The sequence below is a fragment of the Felis catus genome, chromosome A1 (genome assembly GCF_018350175.1).
Source record: "Felis catus isolate Fca126 chromosome A1, F.catus_Fca126_mat1.0, whole genome shotgun sequence".
Taxonomy (NCBI): domain Eukaryota; kingdom Metazoa; phylum Chordata; class Mammalia; order Carnivora; family Felidae; genus Felis; species Felis catus.
Window position 1 is genome coordinate 238,247,381 of NC_058368.1, and position 24,779 is coordinate 238,272,159.

General features: G+C 56.1%; 2 protein-coding genes and 1 long non-coding RNA gene across 3 annotated transcripts; 2 read left to right on the forward strand and 1 right to left on the reverse strand.

Annotated features, from left to right (window-relative positions):
• Positions 1 to 3,267: 3,267 nt before the first annotated feature.
• NDUFS6 (NADH:ubiquinone oxidoreductase subunit S6) lies at positions 3,268 to 10,712 on the reverse strand. Its single transcript, XM_023239793.2, has 4 exons — positions 10,544 to 10,712; positions 9,750 to 9,803; positions 4,290 to 4,412; positions 3,268 to 3,444 (listed from the first exon to the last, which is right to left on the reverse strand). The coding sequence occupies exons 1-4, from the start codon at positions 10,673 to 10,675 to the stop codon at positions 3,376 to 3,378; spliced, it is 378 nt and encodes a 125-aa protein (XP_023095561.1). The 5' UTR covers positions 10,676 to 10,712; the 3' UTR covers positions 3,268 to 3,375.
• A 95-nt stretch (positions 10,713 to 10,807) lies between these two features.
• Positions 10,808 to 12,849, forward strand: MRPL36 (mitochondrial ribosomal protein L36). Its single transcript, XM_023239789.2, has 2 exons — positions 10,808 to 12,142; positions 12,435 to 12,849. Exons 1-2 carry the CDS (start codon positions 11,898 to 11,900, stop codon positions 12,748 to 12,750), a joined length of 561 nt encoding a protein of 186 aa, XP_023095557.2. The 5' UTR covers positions 10,808 to 11,897; the 3' UTR covers positions 12,751 to 12,849.
• Positions 12,850 to 22,156: 9,307 nt separating this feature from the next.
• LOC123385562 lies at positions 22,157 to 22,959 on the forward strand. The gene is made up of 2 exons (XR_006598354.1): positions 22,157 to 22,339; positions 22,771 to 22,959. It is a non-coding gene; the product is annotated as an uncharacterized LOC123385562 (long non-coding RNA).
• The last annotated feature ends 1,820 nt before the right edge of the window (positions 22,960 to 24,779 follow it).

Genomic DNA, 24,779 nt, shown 5'->3' on the forward strand with positions numbered 1-24,779 from the left:
TGCAAAGGACAGCTGTCTCTGAGAAGTAGGGACCCCTCACAGCCCACAGAGAGCACGCCCCCTGGGAACAGTCCCGGGAGCCCCCAGCACAGCTCTGAACGGCCAGGCTCCCTCCTCAGTGCTCTGCTGGGCCGGTCCAGAAGCCTTGCCTCCTCTCCTGCAGACCAGCGTCCACCCTGCTGGCTGCGTGGCCCAGCCCCTGCCTTGGCCTGAATCCGCTCCAGGGAGAAACCTTCCACTCCACACCGCACGTGCTCCCGCTACCACTGGCCATGCGAGCCGGGTCTGCTTTTCTACAGGGAGGGGTGTCTAAGGTACCCCCCAGATCGGCGTACTTCCGTCCCAGGCGGTGCGGGGAACTGTGCTCAGGCAGGACGCGACAGGGGCGGTGGGGCAGGCGTGTTTACAGAAGGGGTCTCACACCTACACCTGCATCGCCTCGTGAGGGCCGTGCGCCCCACCAGTAATGCCACCCGCCCCCGACCGCAGGCAGGCAGGCTTTGCGGGGTGACCACGCCATCAGACACGGCCCGTAAACAGTTTATGCGCTTGCCTGCAGACAACCGGTCATTTCGATATGTTTCCCCCTTCATCAAAGCCCAGTACTCGTCAGGTTTACTTCTCCTCTCGGGTCCCAAAGAGGAAAGTTAGCGTAGGTGGCCGAGTCAGGGGGCGCAGGGCTGGGCTGGGCACGGACCCCCCCCCTCCCCGAGGGCGTGGGCGGTCAGGAGAGGCCTCCCTCAGCTTCCCACCTGCACTACAGGGAGCAGCCTGGCCCCAGAGGCCCGCTGGGGGCAGGGGCGGCCCCACGAGGCACACACACCAACACTGTCACCGGACTCACTCACAGCACGGATCAGGAAGTGGCTCTCAGAGCTGGGAGGAGGGGGCTGCCCTCAGGCTGGGGCCTCCACTGCTCCTCGGTGCCTCTGGTCCCTCTCGAGAAACATGCATGTGGCTGTTCCCACTTTAGTAGGCTTTTGTTTCCTTCCTCTGGCTCCAGAAATACGTATTTCCATTTTTATGTCTCAAGGTTAACTGGGAGACATAATGTTGTGTTTTCACCTTATGCAAACTTGTCAAACGTGTGTGTTTATGCAGAAAACGTTCTCATAAAGGCGAACCCCCTCTTCTCCCGTGGCTCCTTGCCAGGACACGCCGTCCCTCTGGGCACACGCCTAGACTCTCGGGGTGCGGTCTGCCCTGACGCCAGGTGGGAGGAGCATGTACCCCGCTCCCACGTTCCCTGGGGGGGACGTGCCCCCCAAACCCTCAACCACTGAGTGGAAGAACAGGCCTTATTTAGAAACCCGGTCTTCGCAAGGATCACTGGTGAAGACGAGGTCATAGTGGAGCAGGGCCCCTGCCGATGACCGTGCTCAGACAGGACACTCAGGGGCAGGACGGAGGGAAGAGGGGCGAGGCAGAGAGGGGCGATGGCCTGCGAGCCCAGAGGAGGCTTGCCTGTGCCTTCGGAGGGAGGGCGCGGGGGCCCTGGGGCCACCCCATTCCAGACTTCTGGCCGCGGTCCTGGGTTTCGAGCCCCCGGTTTGCAGTAGCCTTTCCTCCCTGGACGCCCTGGTGTCTGTGGCGCCCACCTACTCGTCCTCGGGAGATCACCAACCCCACGGTGGGAGGAGGTCCCCAGCACATCCCGCCAGAGAGCCAGGCGACTGCCACACACAGACACACTGGGTCACCAGCCCCTTCCCGGCATGCTCGGCCCAGGAGGACCCCTACCTGGCCAGGCAGGGGACAGGGGACAGGGGCTCAGGGCTGACATCATCCAGAAACCCCCCACCTGCCCCAGATACTCCCGTGGATGACATCACTGGGGCCCCCCAGGCCCCCCTGCTCCGCCTGATGACATCACCCAGGCCACGCGTCCCGTGCTCTGTGTGAGGCTGTCACCCGACTCCACACCCGTGCTTCACACGATGACGCCACTTGAGCACACCCGGTTCTGCGTGAGGTCACAAGACCCCGCACCCCTGGCCTTCACGTGGATGACAATCTCACCCAGGTCCCAGAACCTTTGCATGGTGATGCCACCTGCCCCCCACCACTGCTCTGCACGATGACATCATCGGCCCCCCCCACCCCCGTGCTCCATGTTCAGACACCCTCCGACCCCCACCCGTGCCCCACCCCACGCAGCCAGCCAGCTGTAGTCGGACAGTCCCTGAGGTTACTAGACCAGGCAGCGTGGTTTCCCTCACATGTGCATCCTCCCACTCCCCTTCCCCTGCCCCAGGGCCTCAGGGTCCCTTGGCCCCTTACCCCCACCCCGCCCCTCCTCCGACACTTGCTCAGAGGCCCACCCTCTTGTGTGGCTCCAGCCAAGGAGCTTCATGAGGACCCACTGTGCGCTCCCAGGTGGCGCCTCCCTTTGCCGGAGATGGGGTCCAGGAGGGCCTCTGCGAGTTCTCCACATGCCGTGGGGGACCTCGTGCACAGGACTCCTGACTGCTCTAGGCCAGTGACACTACTCCCGTGTCCAGCTTCCAGGACTGAAAACCGAGGCGCCCTGCGCGAACCTCTGCACTGGGTGATCTATTCCTTCTTCCTGACGCCCTAACAGTTTCCTTTCCTCTGGCCCCTAAAGGCTCGGGCTTCAGTGTTTTGTGATCAGAACACGCCCCGCTGTCCTTTCTCACGGGTCCCCCTGGGATGCGGGGGCCCCGTGGTCTGTGGGTTTCCTTCCTTCCTTCCTGGTTTAGTCAGGGCCTCACCTTCCATCTGCGTCAGGAGCCTCCTCCGGGACCCCACGGGCCACAGGTCAGAGCCCACGGGGGCTGCACCCAGCCTCCTTCCCCTCCCCTCTAAAGTCCTGTTACTTCTGTGTCACCTCACACCCATTCCTCTTTTCATTACACGGATTGCCTTGAATTTGGCCCGTAGGTGACCGTACCTTCCGAAGATGCTTAGTTTCCAGGCTTTAAGAGTCTATATTTCACCCTAAAGACGAGGACACAATGAGGCGCAGGCGCAGGGGAGTGGCAGGGAGAGCACACGCTTCCAGTCAGAGGGTGGAGGCCTGAACCCAGCACCGGCCCCTGTGGGAGCTCTTAAGCCTGACGAACCTCCAATTCGTCTGCAAAATCGGAGAAGCCCTTCTCCCTCCCGCCCCTCGGCCACGCGGTGCAGTCACCCGGATCGCAGCAGGTGCCGCGAGGCCCCCCGCGCGCCCAGAGGAGGACCCTGCCCTTCCAGGTGGGTGCTCGTTCCCAAGTCCTCTCTGAAAGCAGCACGCGTGCGGCTCGCGTCCTGGGTCACAACGCCCTTTATTCAGCCGGCGGCGCCCCGTGACAGCACCGGGCTCTTGGCTGCTGCGTGTTAAGGCGGAGACGCCCGCGCGTGCACAGCTTGGCCACGCTAATGGTGATGCTGCTGTCTGAACTGCAGTCCACAATAGCCGCACGTCCCAGTTTTGGTTTCCTTGTCCTGAAAAGATTCAAGAGGAGAGATCTCATGTTTCCACATTCTACTCCAAGTGTAAACACTGAGACACCAGACACGGACCTGAGTTACAGCCTCACCTAGAGACGGCGGAAAAGCTCTAAGGTCGCTACGGGACCAAGAACCATGGTGGCACCGGGGGCCCAGGTCTCGCTACACCCTGACTCGCAGCCGCCGGGGCAGCGGACTGAACCCCAGCTCAGCACCTACGCCAGAACCTGTGGTCCTCTCGAAGGAGCACCGCAGGGAGCGGGGATGGGCACAGCGGCCGCCTGGGGCCTTAGCTCGATGCCCATCTGCCCTCCCGGCCCGGGACGGCCGAGCTCTGGCCCTGAGCACAGAACTCAAAGGACGGGAGTGCGTGGGGTGCCGAGCAGAGGCCCACCCGCGCACCCCCGGACCGGGGTCCGGTCCGGGCGCACGCCGGCCCCCAGTGGACGGGACAGCGGGGCACTGCTGACCCCCTTCCCCTCCATGACGCCACAGCAGCTGAGCCCCAGCCCCTGGTCGCCTTCTCCGCTCTAACGGCCCTGCGTCTCATCTTCCCTAAGGCTCTGCGCACCCATCCACGTGCACAGGGGCCGAAACGACGGTCCCAGGAAGACAGAGCAGGCGCGTGGAAGGAGAGTGGACAGTCGGCGCTGGCCACACGAAGTACTTCACACAGCACCTCACGGCGCGTCCCAGGGGACAGGTGCCCTTCACGGGGTCCCTGCGGCAGGGTCCACGGGCAGATCGAGCGGGAAGGTGGGCGGTCGAGGTCGGCACCGCGGCGGCCGCTCTCAACAGGGCACTTCAGACTAGGACAGCAAGGACAGGGGACACGGTACCAGGTTTATGTACACTTTCGGGTGGCCAAGAGCCCCCCCGCCGCCGTCACACGCGACCACCCGACTGTCAGCTCCACTCACGGGCTGCTCAGCTATCAAATCGATGGCAAAGTTTTCATTCACCTGGAACAAGAGGAAAAGAAAAATTCGTAGAGCCAAAAGCAACAGCTTCATAATTTCATGCAATCCAAGTTTATGTGGACAGTGCCCCCAGGCCCCCAGGCCCCCAGGTCCAGCCGGCACGGACACAGTCGCACACAGGTGTCTGGGTGCAGACACACACACGCTTCTGGCGCTTCCTGTGGATGCAATTTCAAACGTACAGAAACAGTGCAAGAATTTGAATACAAACCCCTCTCACTTCTCTCCCTTGCCAGAACCTGGATTCCAGGTTAACAGTTAACAACTGCCCGGTGGGCTTTGTCCCAGGCTCCCCTCCCCGCACCAGCCACCCACTGGGACAGGTCAGGAAGAGCCATGGGAGGGACTGTCCCCAGCAGCACCCCGCTGTCACAGAGGAGAGGAATACAGTCCCCAGAGGGCAGCCGACCTGGGGAAACACCCAACTGGGGAGGGCCGGGCAGGGGAGGGAATCCAAGGGACAATGGCACTCACGGTAAGTGCAGGCACCAAAACACGCTAGGCTCAAGTCTGTGACTTTACAGACTTTAAAAATTCAGTAAGCGCCTTACTAGAGATAAAAACCCATAAACAAAAGCAGAGAACCGATTTCTTCCACCTTCCTCAGGCCGCCCAAAGTTTCTTTTCACGCAGGTCCTCGGGCTACCAGGACGCAAGAGAACGTGACCCTCGGCCCGCCCCCCACCCCCACCCCCACCCCCACCCCAGAGAAACTGCATCTCAAGGCTGGAAGCGCCCCACGCAGGAACCTCGCCATGAAGAGACCAGGAGTCGGACCTGACCCCGCCCCCGTTAGACACTCAGAACAGAGGCACAAACACCTCTAAGGACCACAGTCAGGAAGACCCAGCTGGGGTGACCCCACAGGAGAAAACGACCCGGGTCTTTTGACAAGTGAGCTCCAAGGACACAAATGGACAGATAGGAGGGGGCGCGGGGTCGGGGGGGGGGGGGGGGGGGCAACACATAAAGTTAAAAGAAACTGAGACACGTCAGCAGTGCACGGAGCTTAGGCTCCAAGATACAAACGTAAAATGAAATTTTTAGTAACGGACACTCCGAGCGCACTTGCCACCCCCTGGACGCTTCAAGGACTCCCGGGAACCTCACTCACGGGAAGTGGTGCTGCAGTCACGTCGGCATCTCCGGGACACACGTGCGCCCCGGTGAACCCGACGTCACGGAGCGACGCGACGTCACGACCCGCTCGGCCGGCCGGCGCTGGCGGCCGCAGGGCGCTGCCGGACAGAGCGGAAGCCGGCGTGGCCGCTGGAAGCTGCTGAATCGGAGCGGCTGGGCTCACAGGACCAGGGGCCGGGATACGTTCCCTCCGCGTCGCAACGGCCCCTCGAGCGTCCCGGTTCGGCACCTCACGGCTCTGACGACGAGCCACCGCGGCAAACTTGGGACGCGGGCCAGGGGGCCCGCCTGGCTCGTACGTGATTCGCAGCGAGCCCGCCACTCGGGGCCGCCTGGTGGGCGCCACGCAGACGAAGCCTGGAGGGCCGGGGAGGCCGTACACGCGGAGCGTCAGCGTCGGTGTCCAGGGAAAGGGCCGAAGCCGAGACCACACGGTCCCTGGCGAGCCCACGGCCCGGTGTGGGAGCCGACTCCGGTGTCCCGCCGCGGCGGGCCGGCCGTGCCAGGGGCCGCAGCCTCCTCTCCCGGAGGGCCTCCCTCGGGAGGTCCCCGCCCCGGCTCGCCCTCCTCTCTGACGCCGTCGTCCGCAGCCATCGGGACCCCGCTCTCACCGTCGGCGGCAGGTGTGGACCCCGCTCAGGCCGACAAGGAGCAGCTCGCTCGACGGCACCTCCAGATCTAGCATCATCCACCCACCCAGGCAGGGAAACAGCGGCGTGGCCACGCGTGGAAGGTCACCCGCGCCCGGAGGCTGAGGGTCACGTGACCGAGGCGCACGGTAGCCGAACGCCGTCAGCCGTCAGCAGCAGAACATCGCGCGTCCCCAACAGATGCCCCAGGAGACAAGACAGGAAGTGCAAGGCCGCACAAGGCCGCACAGAGCACACACCGCCCGGCGACTTCGCGACCCGCTCGCTGAACGTCCGCCTCAGTTCTGACGTGTCACTACGGGCGAGAAGTGAGCGCTGGGTCAGTCCCGGTGACCAGGCCGTGCGGGTCCCCACCCCGTGTGCCCAGAGCCCCGCCTACCGCCTCAGTGAAGATAAGGAAACAAAGGTCAGGCACCATCTTTACCAATAGGGGGGTGGGGCCTCTGAATCTGGGTGATAAACCCAGGAGTAGGTCAGAAAGGCACAACTGACCTCAGATTCTCCGGAGCCAGCTGACTCCGTCCAGAGGACGCGGGACCCAGAGCGGCCCGGCCCCTCGCTCTCCCAGGCACCTCACCAGACCTGACGCCCCAAATCCACGGGATGGGGACATTTTGGAAAAGTTTAGTTATTTCTTAAAAAGCTTTACGGTTACAGACCCTGACTTCGTAAGACCTTTCCTCCAACTTCTATTTCCAGAAACACAGTAGGAAGTTACTGGGAAGTACGGCTACGTTGGAGCCAACACACCAGGTGCGTGGGGAGGCCAGGCAGCGTGGACGCGGGATACGGACGCGCTGGGTGTGGACGCGCTGTCCTACCAGCGCTCTGAGCTCGGCGCCCTGTGGACGGCCCCGCCGCTCCCGATGCCGGCACCTTACGGCGGGCTGCGGAGGGAGGGATGTGGTGCTCACTCGCCTCTGCTGCAGACAGAGCCACACGCCCCACAAATAAAGCCTCGTGCTGTAAAACAGTATGGTGTCTACCTAAGTGACAAACGTGTCACAAAGGGCACACTAACAAACCCCCAGGTCCCATCACGGCAGTCAGACAGACCACCATCTCCCGCGGGAAGGGCAGCTGACACCGGAGACTGACACAGGACTGCCCCCGTCACTCAGCTCCCCGTCACTCAGTAGGTGACCCTGACCTACCGTGATGAATGTCTCGTTCCCAGGACTCAGGCCAACCGCAGGAATACATACACTGAGCCGCAGAGGAAGCAGGGCCCAGTCCCAGCGCCAGAGCGCACCCAGCTGCCGACCCGGTTCCCACGGGCACGGCCAGGAGCGTCCCCAGCCCTTCCAAGGGACGAACAGAGAAATGCCACGGCGTCCCGCATGCTTCACCTCAGCTGTGAGCACACGCTGTGTCACAAGCCATAAACCGATGGCTGGACACCTGTCCTATACGCGTCACTAGTGTAACAAACATGAAACTACCTTGTTATGTGCCTCTTGGTCAACCGACTTGGGCACAAACATGTTTAGGTCCAAATACCTAGTGAGCTGTTTGTATTTTTTAGCTGGTGTTTTGGCAGCAACAGTTCCTATGGAAAGTGCAGCTCAAAGACACAACACAAAACACGGGACCACACGAGACAGTATTAATCTGTACAAAAAGGAATCGCAGCCTAGTTGAGCAACCAGTGTCCTGCAGGACGTTAACCGTGTTCATGGAGAGCTAGAGATTTAAAGCAAAGTAAAAGCCCCAATCCAATTATTTAGAATATCGACTGTTTTCATACTAATACCAACATTTATACCCAGCTAAACGTACGTGCACACACACACATATATAATTTTCAAGTCAAAATAAAAACTGAAGTTTTCATCCAAATTAAAAAGGAAGCTACATTTGGAGAAAATGCTCAAAAACGCCCCTTAGGACTTTTGGACAGCGGTGTCCACGGGTGCTTTGGGGTGACACAGGTTCAGGGGCCACTCAGCCAGTGCCAGGAGGGCGAGCTCAGACACGCGGAGCAGGAGCCAGCACGGGGCTGCAGAGCCACCAGCCGCGAGGCTCAGCGCCCAGGGCCAGCAGTGTCTGGACCCTGCAGTTTAGGAACTCAGTTTCAAGGGTTTTCCTCTGGGTCCGGGGGGTAAACATACGGCCAGGCCATGCCCCCCACCCCAGGAAGCCAAAGGCCCGTAGACCCCATTCACCCCACTGTCAAGACAGAGAGGATATACCTGGGAAGGGAAATGTTTCAGAAGAGCCACGCCTATGAATGCGACCCCCAGCTGTGTTGGCTTCTTCCAGAAGGAAGGAAAGCGGGAGCAGATGCCTACTCACCACTTACAGACACACTGTGCACCTTTACGACGTGAAGATGTGCCCCTGGGCCCTCACGATCTCAGCCAGGAAAAGGCCACGCACACACGGAGCTGGGAGAGGGGTGCAGACCTGGGGGAGCTCACAGAGCGAGGCGACACCTTCAGCACTGCCCCGTTCCCACTTTACTCGCTTCGCCAACTCTGATTTTGTTTCTTCGGTTTCAATTTTAGGTTGCTTCCCTGATGCAACCCCTCTGCCGCCACCGCCCCCTACCCTCCCCCACCACCCCCCACCCCCGCCCCTCCGGCCCCGGCAATCAGAAGCCAGAGGCCACACAGTTTCCAGCAGAGAGGAGCTTGTGACAGACCCAGGTGCTTGCTGGAACATCACAAGAGCTGAGGTAGGGGGCCGGGGGCCAGGCCACAGGGACGACCCCCAAGCTTCAGGACCCATGCATTCCCCACAGGGCACCAAACTCCGCCTCCTCCACCTGCCCCACCAGGCCCACAAAGCAGGAATGGAAGTAGAAATGTAGACGCTAAGAGGGGACAATGTAACCAAGATCAGCGGGGAAGGGAACACGATTTAGGGGCAACTGAGGAGCAAGGAGAAGGTTGACTGAGGGAAGGACGGACTCAGGGCGACCGTGGAAAACAAACAGACTCAGAAGTGGAAAACCGGCCGAACCAACACGCGCGGAGACTGGGGAGCTGGCAGCGCGGGTGAGGAACCAGGACGCGAACAGGCCCCTGCGGGCTGACTCCACCGTCAGCCCTGTCTCCAGCGGTTACACGGTGGGTGAGCCGTCAGACCCACGCGGGGAAGGACAACCCTCGTGCTGGTTTCAGCGTGTGCATGTCCGTCCCGGTGAGAACACAGTCTGGTCTGTCTGGCAGTAAATATGAGAAGCGTACTCCAAAGAGTGACCAAAAGAGTAGTTTTTAAAAGCTGCTGTGACTTCCTTTAATCTGAAGATCTCAGGAGTATAAGACACAGAAATGGAGAGGGTAAAAAAGATCACTCCCATTTATACAGAAACCGAGAGACACAAGATGTCACTTTACAATGGGGGGGGGGGGATAAAACAAATACAGGCACATTCAGCATTTCAAAGACAAGCAAACTTCCACAGCCTCCAGGGTGCCCCCCCCCCAGTTTGAGAATTTAAGTCCAGAGATTAACTTTTATTTCCTGTTGGTTACATAAAGGTTTTACCAAAGCCTACCTCTCTTTCACTAGACGTTTGGCTTACCTCTTTCTGGCGACCTACAAATCGGATTTTCCTGTAGTCCTTATCATCATAAGCCTGAAAAAAAAAAAAAAGACCTTATATGATTTTCACAGCCTGATCCGGGAAGAAGTCACTTCGTACCAAGAGTAAACATTACAGGAAAGTGTTTTCTCTTAACATTCTGGCCACTCGTGACCAAGTGCGTGAGGCGCAAAGTGTAACTTCGTGACCAGGGGCATTCCCCAGCGAGATACCGAAGGTGAGACCGGACAACAATCGGAATCGGAAGGTAGCGAGTTGCGGTCTGAAAGAGCAGAGACCAACTCGGGCAGAGGAGGGGCACCCCCAATTTTCTTTCACCTCTGGCCGACATCGGATAGAAGTGTCGGCTAGGGGACTCCTTAATAACACAGGTACCTCGCTCACTTTTCCGCCTTCTGTTTTAGACTACAGCGGCCCCTCGGCTTGTTAAAATGTACGGCCTAGCACCGCGGACACGACAGGAAGCGCACGCGGGCCCCGACGGTCAGCCTGTCCACAGGGACGGGCCTGATGCTGGAGCTGGCGACGCTCGGAGGACGAGCCCACCCTGACTGCAGAGGCACGGCGGCGGCCGTGGGGGTGGGGCGGCTTCCGTCTCGTCGGTCAGAGCGTGGGACCCCCGCACACACCCACTCTAATGTGAACGGGGGCCGGCCCGGGGCTCGGCCTGAGAGACCCTGCCCACCGGCCGGCGCGTCCCCCGGCCGCAGGGGGAGGGGACCGGAGGGACGGGAAGCCGAGATGGAGGGCATCCTCCACGCCGCGGCGGTTACCTGGCCGGTGTGCGTAATCTTCTCCCCGGTCGGTGAAGTCCGCACCCCTAGACACCTGGCGCCACGGGGCAGGGTCAGCGCCGCCGGACGGCTCCGGCCCAGCAGCCGGCAGAAGGTGACCGTCGCCGCCATCTTTGCGGGCTGACCCCTGACCCGGCGCACCGACGCGCTGATGCGTGCGCACGGCTTCCGCAGGGAGGGGCGCTTGCTGCGCCAACTTACGCTGGGGGCGGGGACGCGCAAGCGCAATGCGCTCGGGCGAGTGCCGCCCAGCAGGTGCAACGGTGGGGCCGAGGCTCAGTACGGAAAAGGCGGGAAAATTTGTGCGCAACCTGAGCATTTATCGACTGCTGAGTGGCCCCCCTGCCAGGGCTAGGGCAGAGCAGGATGGAAAATGAAAGGGCACTCTTCACATTCGATGACAATTGATAATCATGGGAGGAGGTTACGTATCGAATGTTTTCATTGGCGAAGGGTCCTTGCATTGAGTAAACTATGTACATTCACGTTGCGCAGCGCGCATTTCTGTGTGGGCGCGGGGACAGCAGAAATTCGGATTTCTGCAGCAGAACTCCAGTGAAGCTACCAGTAGGACACATTCGATGTCATCCCCATGCAGATCAGCCCCGAGGGTGCCCTGCTCTAGAGCACACCTGTGCAGACCCGCGCTGGCGGTCCCGGTGCTTCCCTCTCCGAACTGCCTGTTCATAGATGGGTCAGGAGGGTCAATTACGCCGAGGGCGGTGGGCACGGGGGGCAGACTCAGACTTCAGAGCTAGGGTGGGGATGCCCCCCCACCCGCCAGGAGTTGAGGACACCCACAGCCGGGATTCCGGGAGGTGGAAGAGAACTCAGGAAGGTGAGGAGAGATGAGATGCACCGGAAATCTCAGAACGGAAAGATGCCCACAAACAGGTACCCAGAGGCAGGGCCAAAGCTCACCTGGGCAGGTGCAAGAGTGAGCTCGCTGCCTTATCGATGGTGTGCAGATGGGCCGCCGTCTGCAGGTCGCCTCCGTGTGCACGGACAGTAGATGGATGGGTGGGCACACATACCCGGAATGACAAGATGCACTGGGTTCAGTGTGGACTCTGGTGGTGGGTAGATGGGTGCTCACCGTAGTCCTTCACCTTTTGTTTGAAATGTCTCATTAAAGAATACGGGCGGGAAAAAAAGATATGTAACTGCAACCAGTTAGGACCAGTGCCTATCTCCACTGCTTCCCTGAGCCTCGCCACATTTCTCCCAGGATGTGCACTTAATACAAACGTGTGAATTCTTCTAGATTTTTGTTTTGAGCCGGTATTCGTTTTTTTTAAACGTCTACTTGGTTGTGACTTATTTTTCATTCCAGATGTGTATTTCTGTTCCCATTTTGTCAGCCTCCGAGGCCGTAGGTACCCAGTGGCGGGAGGGCGTCCGCGCAGGGGTAGCTGGGGCTCCTGCAGCTCCGTCTCTGCGCCCGGCGCTGCGGGGACGACCACGTGACCTTGCCGCCATCTTTTTTTCTGGCGGACACTGCGGGCGGCGGCTTCCCCGCTCCATTGCGCAGGCGCATGCGAGGCGCGCGGGCGACAGTCTCCGGCCCTTTCTTCCCAGGTCTGTGGTCCTGGGGGTCGCGTGGGGCCGGGGAGGAGGACGGGGTGGAGGCTCGGGAGTCCCCGGGTGCGTCGCGGCCGCAGGTCCGGGCTGTCCACGCCCCGGAGGGATGCTGTCCTCGGCCGGCGGGCTCCCCGGGGGCCCGGAGACAGACGAGGGGCGGCGGAGGGGCGGAGGAGCCAGGGAGAGGGCCCGGGGACAGCCGAGTGGCGGCGGAGGGGGGGGGGGCGCTGGCGGCGAAACTCCTCCTCCCGCGCGGAGGCCATACGGATTGTTTTTCGGTTCCCCGCAGGCCCGGCCACCACATGGCCCGCGTGCTCGTGGCGAAGATGCTGGCGTGCGCCCTGAGCCCGCTGCTCCGGGGGAGCCCCGGGCCGGCGAAGCCCCGCGCGCTCTCCACTCTCCTGGCGGGACCTCTTCGCACCGCGGGGCCCGCGGGACCCTGGCCCCTGCCCGGCCGCCTCCTGCCCGGCCTGCAGCTTGCCCTGGGCTTCAAGACCAAGGGCGTCATCAAGGAGCGCTGTCGGGACTGCTACCGGGTGAAGAGGCGCGGGCGCTGGTTCATCTACTGCAAAACGAACCCAAAACACAAACAGAGACAGATGTAGGTCTCCGCCGTAAAATAATGTGCAAGACTGTGTCCCTATCTTGAGGAACGGTACTACCTCGTGGAAAGGAAAATAAAAGCGAAGCAGTGCCTAATCTAAGATCTGTCGAGCCTCGGGTTTTGTTGACTCTACCGCCGGGCACCCCACCCCCATGTAGCAGCGCAGCCAGGTCAGCTGGTCAAGCCAGAGCCCCGGATGGAAAGCGCATCGTTCTTATCTTCTGGGCAAGCCGTCCGTGCTCGGGCTGCAGGGCAGGAGGCAAGATGGAGGGGGCGCGGGTCTTGCTTCTGAGGCCCCAGTTGCTTAGGAGGCGCCCCTGCAAGGCGGCGTCCGGCCCTGTCCCCGCATTTAGCCCACCTGCAGCTTCTGAGTGCCAACTGCTCCGCTCCCTGGCCGCGGATAAGCATGAAAGCCTTGCCGGCAATACTTACGTCAAGGAAAGTTTGGCTCCCCGTGTGTAAAGGTGTTTTAGACACCAGTTAGACGTGTTTGTCATCTCTGGTGACGCACGAATGGACACGCGTGTGGTGTGGGTGCGCTGTGCACACGTGCATGTCCCCGTATGCATGGATGTGGGTGGTGTGTGCACGTATTTGTACGTGCATGTCCCCATTTGCGTGGATGTGGTGTGTGCGTGTATCTGTACACATGTAGGCAGGACGCACCTGGAGGGTGTGTACTAAGCAGAGCCGCCGTGGGACTCTGCAGACATGTGGCCTGGAGCCCGTGGCGTGCAGTGTTCTTGTGTCTCGTGTCCCAGCGGCTGCCTCACCCGCAAGGTCTGAGCCCCCCACACAATGTCCCTGGCCCCCCTGGCAGCCTTGGTGTCCGGGCCACAGCTGGAGCGGGTTGTACTAGGAGGAGAGCAGTACAGGCATCGCACCGCGCACGGGCAGCTCGTGTGCCGCGCTAAGGCGCAGCGCACGCACAGTCCTGCTCTCCGGGATCCTGACCACGATGCCCGGAACCACAGCGCAGAGCCCAGGAGGCAGCTCAGGACAAGAAGTGACACGGTTTTGCACATTATGTCACAGAGCAGTTTGTCCTGGGAGAAGGCGGGGTTCAGCTAGTTCTGCTGGAGTAAAGACCTTCTTTCCCCACGTTGCTTCAGGGGGTCCCGGGACCCCTGCCCTGGTTTGAGAACAGCCAGCCCGTATAGACGCTGTAACGCTTAGATTTGTTTTCTCTGAAGCGAGCTGTGTTGAGTGCAGGGGTTCTGAGGGTAATTACCTCCTGCATAGACCTCAGTCCCAGAGCAGCTGCAGAGGAGCCCTGTGACCTTAGGAGGTTTCCCCTCTCAGCACAGCTGGCCCTCGGGACACGGTTTTCCCAGTGCAGGGCCATCCGGGGCACTGAAGTGTGTGCAGCAGCATCCTCAGCCCCCACCCACTAGATGGCCAAGAGCACCTCATCGCTGGTTGTGACAACCGAAAGTGTCTCCAGACATGGCAGTCGTTCCCCGGCACGATCTGCCCCGGAGGGGCTGACACGCAGGGGCCGATTCCGCCCAGCCCTCCCCGCAGGGTTCCTCTGAGAACCTCTGAGCACCTGGGTTGGGCAGGGCCCGGTTCTGTCGTGCTCCGCCCTCCGGCTGTCACAGGCCCGGCCCACCGTAGGCACTCAGTGATAACAGTGGAATCAGACGACCGTGCCTGCTTGTAAATACACAGCCTTTTGTCCTCTCCACTCAGAACAGGCTCATCCATAAGGTTCGGCACACAACTTTGTTCCGAAGACGTGGCAGACTGGCCCTGTCCCCGCGGGCTCAGCCACCTCCCGTGTGGGGGAGTTTGATGCCACACCCGTCTCGGACCCGCAACGCACCAGGCATGCCTTCTCAGTGTTTTCTCCTTGACAGGTGTGTGGTTTCACATGCCATTGTGCGTGTCTGGCTCTGTATGGGGCTGACGGTGTTGTCACAACCACAGGTACGTGCCTCTGTGGAGATCTTCAAAGGACAGGCAGTAATGGGGTAGTGAAGCCATGGGCCCCAAGTCCACAGGAACCCATGATTACAGTTGACAAGCTGGAATTCTAACAGGCTGTTGATGGATTTTTAAGTCCTTCCTCCCTCCTGGGATTATTCGTCCCTATTTGATCCAAGGTGACCGTGTGAGTGCTGACCAAACCCTCCCGCAGCCCATTCCCTTTCCCGTACCTGCACGGACCAGCGTTCAGAGTCCCAGGGTCTACCTGCAGGGACCAGCATTCAGAGCCCTGGGATTCCAGCTTAGCAGCAAGTGTTGTTTAGGACAAGAGACAGCGAGCTACTCCCGCCCACCACCCATTTTTGTAAGTGAAGTTTTATTGGAAAACAGCCGTGCGCGCTCAAGAATGTATCGTCTGTGCCTCTAAGACAGCGGGGTAGCCGCTGAGTAATTGCTATAAAGAACATATGGCTTGAAAAACCTAAAGATATTTACCATTTGAGCTCTACGTGCAGAAAAAGTGTGCCGACTCCTTGTTTAGAACGTTACATAAGCTCTCCCCTCACCCTGGGGCTTGACTTCAGAGACCACAACCTGCCCGAAGCGTTTCACGGGTTCTCCGTCGTCCACAGTGAGAAGGATTTTTGTATTTGTAAATACTAGCCATAAACAAATAGAAATGGACATAAAAAGCGGTGTTTGTAATAGCACCGAAAACGTGAATGTTTAGATACCAAATAGAATCTGCACGCATTCTATATACTTAAAATTGTAAAACACTGTTGAAAGAATGTGAGTGAAATGTAAATAAGTATTGAGCTGTACCATGGTTATGGATTAGAATATTTGACCTTGTCAGTTCTCACCAAATTAGTCTGCAAACTCACTGTAGTCCCAATAAAAATCCCAGCAGGAATTTTTGTGCAAAATGCCATGCTTCTTCAGAATTTTACGTGGAATTAGCCAGAATTTTGAAAATGCGAAGAAATGTTAAAGGACACATGCTCCCTGATTTCAAAACTTACTTTGAAGCCACAGTAGCCAAGACACCGTAGTATTCATGCAGCACAGCTCATAGGTCAGTAGAACCGAATAGAGACGTCAGAGATAGGCCCGCACATATGTGGTCAGATGATTTTCAAAACAGGTTTAAAGCGATTCAGTGAAGAAAGCATAGGCTTTTGTACCTATGGTGCTAGAAAGTTGGATTTCCATATATACAAAATCCCTTTCACCATATACAGAGGTTAACTAAAAATAAATCACAGACCTAAATGTAAAACCTAATATTATAATATCTTAAGAAAACAGAAAATACATGTGGCTTTGGGTTATGCAGATTTATTAGATAAAACACCAAAAACATGATCCATGAAAGAAAACCTTCATAAATTAGATTTTACCAAAGTTAGGATCTTCAAAATATTTTCATCAAAGTTAATATCTTCTGCTTTTCAAAAGATACTGTCAAGTAAACGAAGACAAGCCAAAAACTGGGAGAAAATATTTGCAAAACACATTTCTGATAAAGGAATGGATCTAGAATATATAAAGAAATCTCAGAACTCAATAAGAAAGAAACAGCCAACGCAATTCAAAGTGGGCAAAAGATTCGAAGAGCTATTTCACAAAGGTACACACACCGATGGAAAATAAACACAAAAAAACGTTTAACAGTGGCTTTAGCAAAAAGTAAATTGCTGCCATGACAAAATAATACTACAGACCCAACAGAATGGTTGAGAAATGGAAAAACCACGTTCTGGTGAGATCGTGTAGCAAGGGTAACCCTCACCGCAGGTAACACAGCCCCGTTGAATGCGGCTTGGCCATTTGTCATAAAGTTGAATGATGCAATCACTTAGCAATCCCTTGAGTATTTGCCCGAGAGCAATGAAAACTTAGGTTCACAATAAAACCTTTATGTCAGTGTTTATGGTGGCTTTATTTACAATTCAAACGAAAACCACCCCAACTGGAAACAGCCCACATGGGCTTCAGGCCGGTAAACGGATTAACCAAGCATACATTCTTACAGTGGAATTCTCAGCAACAGGAAGGAAAGAATTGATAGGAATGAAAGCATGAATGAATCTCAGATCCACCACACTGGTTGACAGAAGCCTGCACTCAAAAGCTATATACTTCATGATGCCAGTTATATGACATTATGGAAAAGTCAAAATTATGGGCACAGGAGAAAGTCTGTTGTTGGGAGCTGCGGGTGGGGAGCCAGGGTTGGCTACGAGGGGACATGAAGGAATGCTTTTGGGTGATGGAAATGTTCTGTCTTGATTATGGCAGCAATTTCATGACAATATACGCTTATAGAACTCCTAGAATTCAACTTCAGTAAGCCTTGCAAAAAAAATAGCCAAATGGAATTTCCAGATAGCAAGTTGAGATCAAATAAATAAAGACCCAGGAACGCAGTGCGCTGTGGGACAGTATCCAGCACTGTAGGGTAAATGGCATTGCCGCCCTGGGGGAGGGTGGAGAAAAACCAACCGTGGAAGAAATAACGGCCAAAATGTTTCCCTGGTGGATGGAAGCAATAAATCCACAAATCCAAGAATCTTAACAAACCTCAGTCAGGAGGAATATAAAGAAAACCACATAATTCTACATCATTATTGAATTGCTCCATATCAGATAAAAAGAAAAAATGCAGACAGAGAAACGAGATTCACTCTTCATAGAGCGACAAAAACAGCAGCAGACTTCTCAGAGACCGTGCAGCCTGAAAGGCAGTAAAACCTCTGAGGTGCTGCGGAGAAATCTACGTCTAGTGAAAACATCTCCGAAAACTAAGGGTGAAGATCCACCGAAGCTGGAAGAAGTCAGCTGGAAACACAGATCTACACAAAGACATGAAAAGCTAGAAACAGTGACTGTTTATTTGGGTAAATATAAAAGATACTCTTTCCTCATTTAAAAATCACGTAAGGAAAAAATGAGAGCGAAGTCCTGGCATCTGCAGGACCGAAGTGTGAGCGTGCCCAGCACAGGACAAGGGCAGACACTCATGAGGTTCTTGCACATGTGAAGTGGCAAGTATTGTTTGAAGGTGAACTGTGACGTTACAGTGTGCACTCTAAACATTGGACCAGCCCCCAAGGAAATAAAAAGATATTTGTGATAAGGCAACAGTGGACAAATATGTGCGATATCAAAATATCCAATTAATTTAAAATAAGAAAACCAAAAGAGAACAAAGGAACGACGTATTGATATGATAAAATAGAAAATAAATGACCACAGATGTAAATTCAACCTTATCAATAATCCCAGCACGTGTACCTATGTAAGCATCCAGTCAAGCAGCAGAGAACCTCAGACTGTATAAAAAACGAAGACTCACATGTATGCAGTCTGTAAGAAACTCATTTAAAACACAAGTGACTGAGAGGGTAAACGGTAGAAGATAATAGCCTCCAAACAATAGTCAAAGGAAAGCTGGAGGGATACACTAATGATGGTCAAAGTGGACTTGATCACCAAATATTACCAGGTATGACGGTAGATGGGTTAATTAACCAAGGACAGATAACAGTGTTAAATGTCTACGCATTTCATAACAGAGCTGCAAAATACACAAAGCGAAAATGTATGCAACTACAAGGAGAAACAGACAAAAATCAGGACGGTACACATCAGTACTTTTCTTTCGATAATTGCTCAGAAAAGTAGACAGAAAATATTAAGGATGCAGAAGATTTGCACAACCCTATCAGCCAATTTAATCAAACTGATATTTCTAAAACATCCCCCCTCACATCAGAATACGCATCTTTTCTAGGTTCACATGGGATGTGCAACCCAAAATGACCGTATTTTGGGCCAAGAGATGAGTTTCAAAGGATTGAAGTCATTAAAAAAATATATGTTCTGACCACAGTGCTATTAATCTAAGATTCAGCAACAGGAAGATATCTGGGAAATCACACAAATAATTGGAAATTAAACCACCCGGTTCTAAATAAGCCAGGGATCAAAGAACTCGAAAGGGAAAGTACAAAATACTGGAACCAGACGGGGACTGACTAACACATCAACACGCGTGGAAAGGGTAAAGCCACACTTACAGGGACATTTATAGCACGGAGCGCTTACACGAGAAAAGGCAAGACTGCAAACAATGGTCTCACCTTCCACCTGAGACTAGAAAAAGGAGAGCGAAATCGAAACTATAAAACCGAGGGACAGCAGGGAGAAGGGAAGAACACAAAGGCTCCATCTTCGACAGGGACAAGACACATAAATGTCTGGCTGGTCTGGTCCAGAAGAAAGCAGAAAGATGCAAATACCAACACCAGAAATCTTAATTGTGATGCCGGTTCACAGCCGTACACGTTTGTTGAAACGCATCAAACCAGTAAATCTTATTTTATGTGAATTGTGTCTCAATAAAACCCAATGAAAAAAATACACCGCCTGCCCCTCTCCATCCTCAGCCCAAAGTCTCAAATCCAAGGCTACGTGTCGGTGGCGGGTGTCCACGATCGATTTGCAAGTTCTGCCAGAAAGGAAGTGTCTGGGGTTCCTCCCGGGGTGAGAACCGTGACCCGGCCTCAGCTGGTGCTCCTAGAGGTTGATCGTTCTAAAGCACGGTGCACTGGCTCCGTGGGCGCGGCAGAGGGGAGGTACCGTCTAGACGGACCTGGAACTCGCCACTCCGTGCACGTCCCCTGACCTTGCACGTTGCCACTGGCCATACGATCCCTTTTCCCTCCTCGGGGTTTTGTCCAAAGCCCCATAAGACCAGCACTGTGGGGTTGACACCCAAGCCTCAGCCCGTGGGTGAAGGGCCACAGGGGAATGACGCCCAGCCCACGGTCCTCACGGTGCCTCCCATGTGGTTCACACGCACCGATGAGCCTTAGTTAACCCAATCCTTAAAGTGGAACTTCACCAAAGGTGATGGGAAAATGGCAGAAATAAAGCACATGAGATGCCCCACACCATAAATCCGAAGGGAAATGCAAATTAATGCAGAGGAGATACTATGTCATACCCACTGGCCTGTCCAGAAGTTAAAGTCTGGTAGCAGCAGGTGCTGACAAGCAAGGTGACCCAGGAGTAGCTGGATCTTTGGGCGCCTCTCCACTGCACCCCCCACCTCGCCCCTACCCGTGGGACTCACATCCCAGACGTATCTGCTCACCTGTCCCCATCACCGGCTCCACTCTCAGGGGAACACGGCCCGCTGACGTCTCAAAGCCACCGAAGTCCCAGCAGGAAGGCTGACGGAGGCCACAGTCTGCAGGCTGCTTCCACCTTTGCTCGGAAGAAGAAAAGTAAACAGAAGCCAGGATGTTCTTGCATCCTGAGAAGTGCACAGAGGTTCACCCACAGAGGTGAAAACACACTGACAGGGTGCAACAGTCGTGCGTGCATGGAAAGGGACAAAGGGACCGGGGGACTGAATAGATTTGGGGAGAAACTTCAGCAGGACCGGGATCGGTGTGGCTCCTCAGGAGAAGGAAAGCACGAAGGCTTCAGCGGGCGGCCTGGGGACCACCGCGTCCCGCCTGGGAAAGGGTCGGGTTACGGCCACACTCCGCGTGCTGCGGCGCGGTTTCTACCTGCCGCAAATAAGCAAGGTGAGGACAGAAGTTACAGAGAAGTGCGGGAAAGTATTTGCATCAGTTTGTGGTGGGAAAACCTCATCCCAAGATCCAGACTCCAGAAGTCAAAAGACGAGAAACACCGCGGGCTCGCTTTCGCAGGTGAAAGCCCGCAGCCCTGGGCCGTGAGGAGCCGGCCCCGAAAGCAGCCACTTGGCCCCAGGTGCTGGATGTCAGAGAACCCATTTTCCTTACGCTGCTTCCCAACGGCAGGGCAGGCCCTGTCTGCTCCAGGAACCAGATCTCCAAACACGGCTTCCCACGTAGCCTCTGGCTCCTGGTCAGGATGGAAGGAAAATTAGATCCCCTCCCTCCTGCCATGGAGAGGACACCCCATCGCCTTGGCTCTCTGTCCCCTGAGGGCCCCCCCAGGAGGGCCCCAGCAGTGGCCTGAGCTTCCCAAGTCCAGGGACATGGTCAACACCGCTGGGGTGGCTCCCTCTGTGCCGGGCCCCAGGTCCTACCCGTCCTTGCTATCGCCTCTGAGGAGCACCACCCTGGGGGCCTGGGCCCGAAGGTCGGTCCGTGAGCTCTCCTTACAAGGGGTGGACAGTCCTCCCGCTGCCCTCTGCTCGGACCTCAACAGACTCCAGAACCAAAGGGAGATGTTGCCATTCAGCACATTCCACGAAACGGGGCACGGACCCACCATGACACAACAGTGAAGGTCACAAGCACGCAAAAGGCATCGCACACCCTTAACGGAAAACAAGGTCCAAGAAAAACGGGCAGAAGGCACGGATCGGGAGTGTCCGAGAATCGGCACTGAAGCATGACCGAAGTCACTCCTGGTCAAGGAAGTGAGAATGACGAAAAGATGAAGCACGCATCTGCCCATCAGAGCTGCAGACCTTAGGAAGAGAACGCTCTCTGGTGAGGAGCACGGATTCCGGAGGCCGTGGGCGGTGGCACGTGTGCAGAGACCAAGCGAGCCACTTTTACGCAGAAGACACGTATCCTCCCTGACCCCGTGTTACGGCATCCTTAGTGAGATGCTTGCACAGAAAGAGGAATCCATAGGGCTGTTCCCAGAGCAGCGTCTGACACGGCGAAGAGCCGGAACAAGTTTGGCATCCTGCGGGGTACGTGGTCAGGTACAGGCAGCCACGAGGCCACGGGAAGACAAACGACTGGGCCCTGAGCCACCGACACAAGCTGAGGCGTTATGTCTGAATATTAAATCTGGAAGAAAGCTCTACGACAGTGCATAAAGCATGTTTTCGTTTACATGAACGTTAAACTCCTACAAACCTGGCCACATGTTTTCCCAAGTAAACGTACTTAGTAACCGTGTAATAAAAATTCTGGAGAAACACACACCAAAGCAGAAATTATGGGAGAATGGGACGGGGTGGGGAGGGGACGGGTGGCCCACTGTTTTGGTGTAGGTTTTGCGTTTTGAGGAGTCAGGATCATGTCTCGCTTTTATAACCGATCCCTACGAGAATCTAAAACTGCTCCCAGAAGAGAGTTTGAGCCTCACGGAGACCCTGACGGGGAATCACCCCGAGCACCTGCCAGCCCGCACCTCCTCTCCAGCCTGTGGATGCCGCTGCTTCCCCGGGGGGCTCCGTGGGTGGAGGGGGGACCCCCAGTCTGAGCTGGTTTCCAGGCTTCCAGGCCTTCCACCCTGCCTGAACCTGCACGCGCCCTCTGCTCCCGCCCTGCAGGACGGCCTCCTGTTTGTGATCACTGTGCGAGGCAGCTCCCCACCCTTCTCGCGGCCCCTCTCCCGGGGGGCCGCAGGGCCCACGAAATACTGTCACCCACGTGCAGGCACTGCTGCTTTAGTACTGAGTTCTGAATGACGTACAGTGGCTTAGTGTTACGTGCACAACGTGATGGCTCGTTTGTACATTTTGGAAGTGTTGGCGATCGGCGTCCGGCACCACACGTACCCGGAGACCTGGTGTGTGTGTGGCGAGAACTCCTACGACCTACTTCTCAGCAACTTTCAAGGGTGAAATACGGCGTCGTTAACTGTGGTCGCCGTGCATACGTTAATACCCAGGACCCGCCTCCTGTAAACCGGAAGTTGGCGGTGCTAGACGCCCCCTCGCCCACTTCACCGCCCCCGCCCCCGCCTCGGGCCCCCCAGTCCCGCTCCGGGTTTTGTTCTCTACACTCCACGCCTAAGAGGGGATCGGTATTTGTCTCTCCCCGACTCACGGATCTCACAGAGCACACTGCCTGCCCTCTGGCTCCATCCATGTCGTGGCAAGTGACAAGATGTCCTTCTCTTTCGTGGCTGAGTAGTCTTCCCCGGGGTAGACACCCCATCTTTGCGCATTTGTGGCTCCCTCCCTTGGGCCGCCTCCGTGCCCTGGCTATGTGAGCGTGGGGTGCAGAGACCTTTCCGAGCGAGTGTTCTCATTTTCTCTGGGTAAACACCCAGCAGTGGGATTGAGGCATCATAGGGTCGCCCTGTGTAATTTTTTGAGTAGCCCCCGTATGTTTTCCTACAGCATGTTCCTTTCATCTTACGGCGTGAGCGGAGACGACGGGCGCGTTCTCCTTCCGTTTCTTTATCCCTTTGGTGCGTGTGAGCTTCAGGTCATCGGTTTCCCCAAAGGAGGATCTCTTGCTCTTCTTAGCCAGACGTGGGCAGGCCCTGCCACTCCCTGCTCCTGTCAATAAAGTTTTATTGGAACACACCCATGTTCCTTCATTCATGCGGATACTGGGGATCCTCTCACGCTGCATGGGCAGCCCTGAGCAATTGTGTCAGAGGACCTGAAACGTTTGCTCTTTGACCCTTTACAGAAAACATCTGCCAACCCTGTTCTAGAACACTCTGCAGCAAGCACAGCCTCTGGCCCCGGGAGCCCACGTTGTATGTGAGTGTACCTGATGGTCAGTTCAGTAAGCAGTGCAGAGAGGATCTCAGGGGCCTGGGGGTTTCATTTCAGCTCTAAAGACCCTAAACAACATTTACTCATTTTCTTCACTTTATTTATTTATTTTTAGCGGGAGAGAGAGCTAGCGGAGGAGGGGCAGAGGGAGAGAGAAAGAGAGAGAGAGAGAGAATCCCAAGCAGGGCCGAACCGTCAGCACAGCGCCTGACGCGGGGCTGGAACTCACAAACCATGAAATCATGACCTGAGCTGACATCAAGTCGATGCTTAACCAACTGAGCCACCCAGGGACCCCAAAACTTGGTCATTTTAAAAAGTCACCCGGTGTAAATAAATAAAAAGATTTAAAGAAACCGTCATGACCTTCCCGCCTTCCCTGTAGCGCTTGCTGTTCTAAACCCGACTGAACGCATGTACTTTTCATTCATATCACCCCAGGCGTGCTGTTCGGGGACACCCCGCGGACCGTCTACACACGTCCTCCAATCTCACCCGACCCTCCCTTCCTGTGTGCACACTGGTGTGGGTTTCTGTTGCTGTTGCAGAGTTTAGATCTTGAAATCACGTGCTTTCCCTAAACTTAAAATTTAAAGCCTTTAAGAGCTCACAGACCCAGTTTTCTCATGGCGGTAAAAGACTATTCTTTGGGAAGCGCGTGAAGGACACAGCGGTCTTGTGTTTACAAAAACGTCCCTTGTCGCACAGAGAGCCTGCCCGCGGTCTTGCTGTCCTTCTGAGTGGCCAGGTGGGCTGCAGGCCAGTAGTGTTTTCTTACCGCGCGTTACGCGCCAGTCAGGTTGGGGAAGGGCTACATACGATGCAGATGTAAGAGGGACGTGAGTTCACGTGTCCCCTTGATTGTACCTCCAGTGCTCTCTACTGGACGTCAAGGGGGCCCGGGGAAGGCGGTGGTGGGCTGATGCCTGTGGCCACCGTGACAAGTTACCAACTCGGTGGCTCAAGGCAACAAAAATTTATTCTCCCACCTTAATCCGGGTGACTTCACCTCAAGATCCTTAGCTTAATTACATCTGCAGGGACCCTATTTCAAATAAGGTCACACCCTGAGCTTTCGGGTAGCAAGGACACTAATTTCATCCACTACGAGCGACACAGAATATTTTTGAAAATAATTTTAATTCGTTGCCAATAGATAATGTATCTGCACTGTTCAAAATGCAAAAGACTCCTGAAGATGTGGTGGTCAGTGCTTGCCTTGAACTCCAGCCCCAGGCCTGTCCCCGGAAGGCAGCGGGATCATCAGTTAGGTCCTGTGAACGCCCAAGCAGATCCCTGGGATTCCTGCCCCCTTCCCGCTTCGCACGCCCATCCCAGACCTGGGGACGCGTCCGTACGGGGTGCTGGCAGGCACCCAGGGCCAGCCCCCTCCCCCTGGCGCCTCTGCCCTTGGCTTCCTCGACAACATGGAATGGGATCACGGAAGCCTCGTTTCTGATGCGGGGCCTTTTTCTGCACCTATAGGAGTTTTTATTTCCCCTTTCCTTTTTTAACGAGTTAAGCATTTTGGCCATTTGAGCATTTGTAATGAGGCTTGTGATTCCCGACTAGAGGTCAGTCATTTTCCTCCCTCCGAACTTACCGTTTTTCTTTCCTAAAAG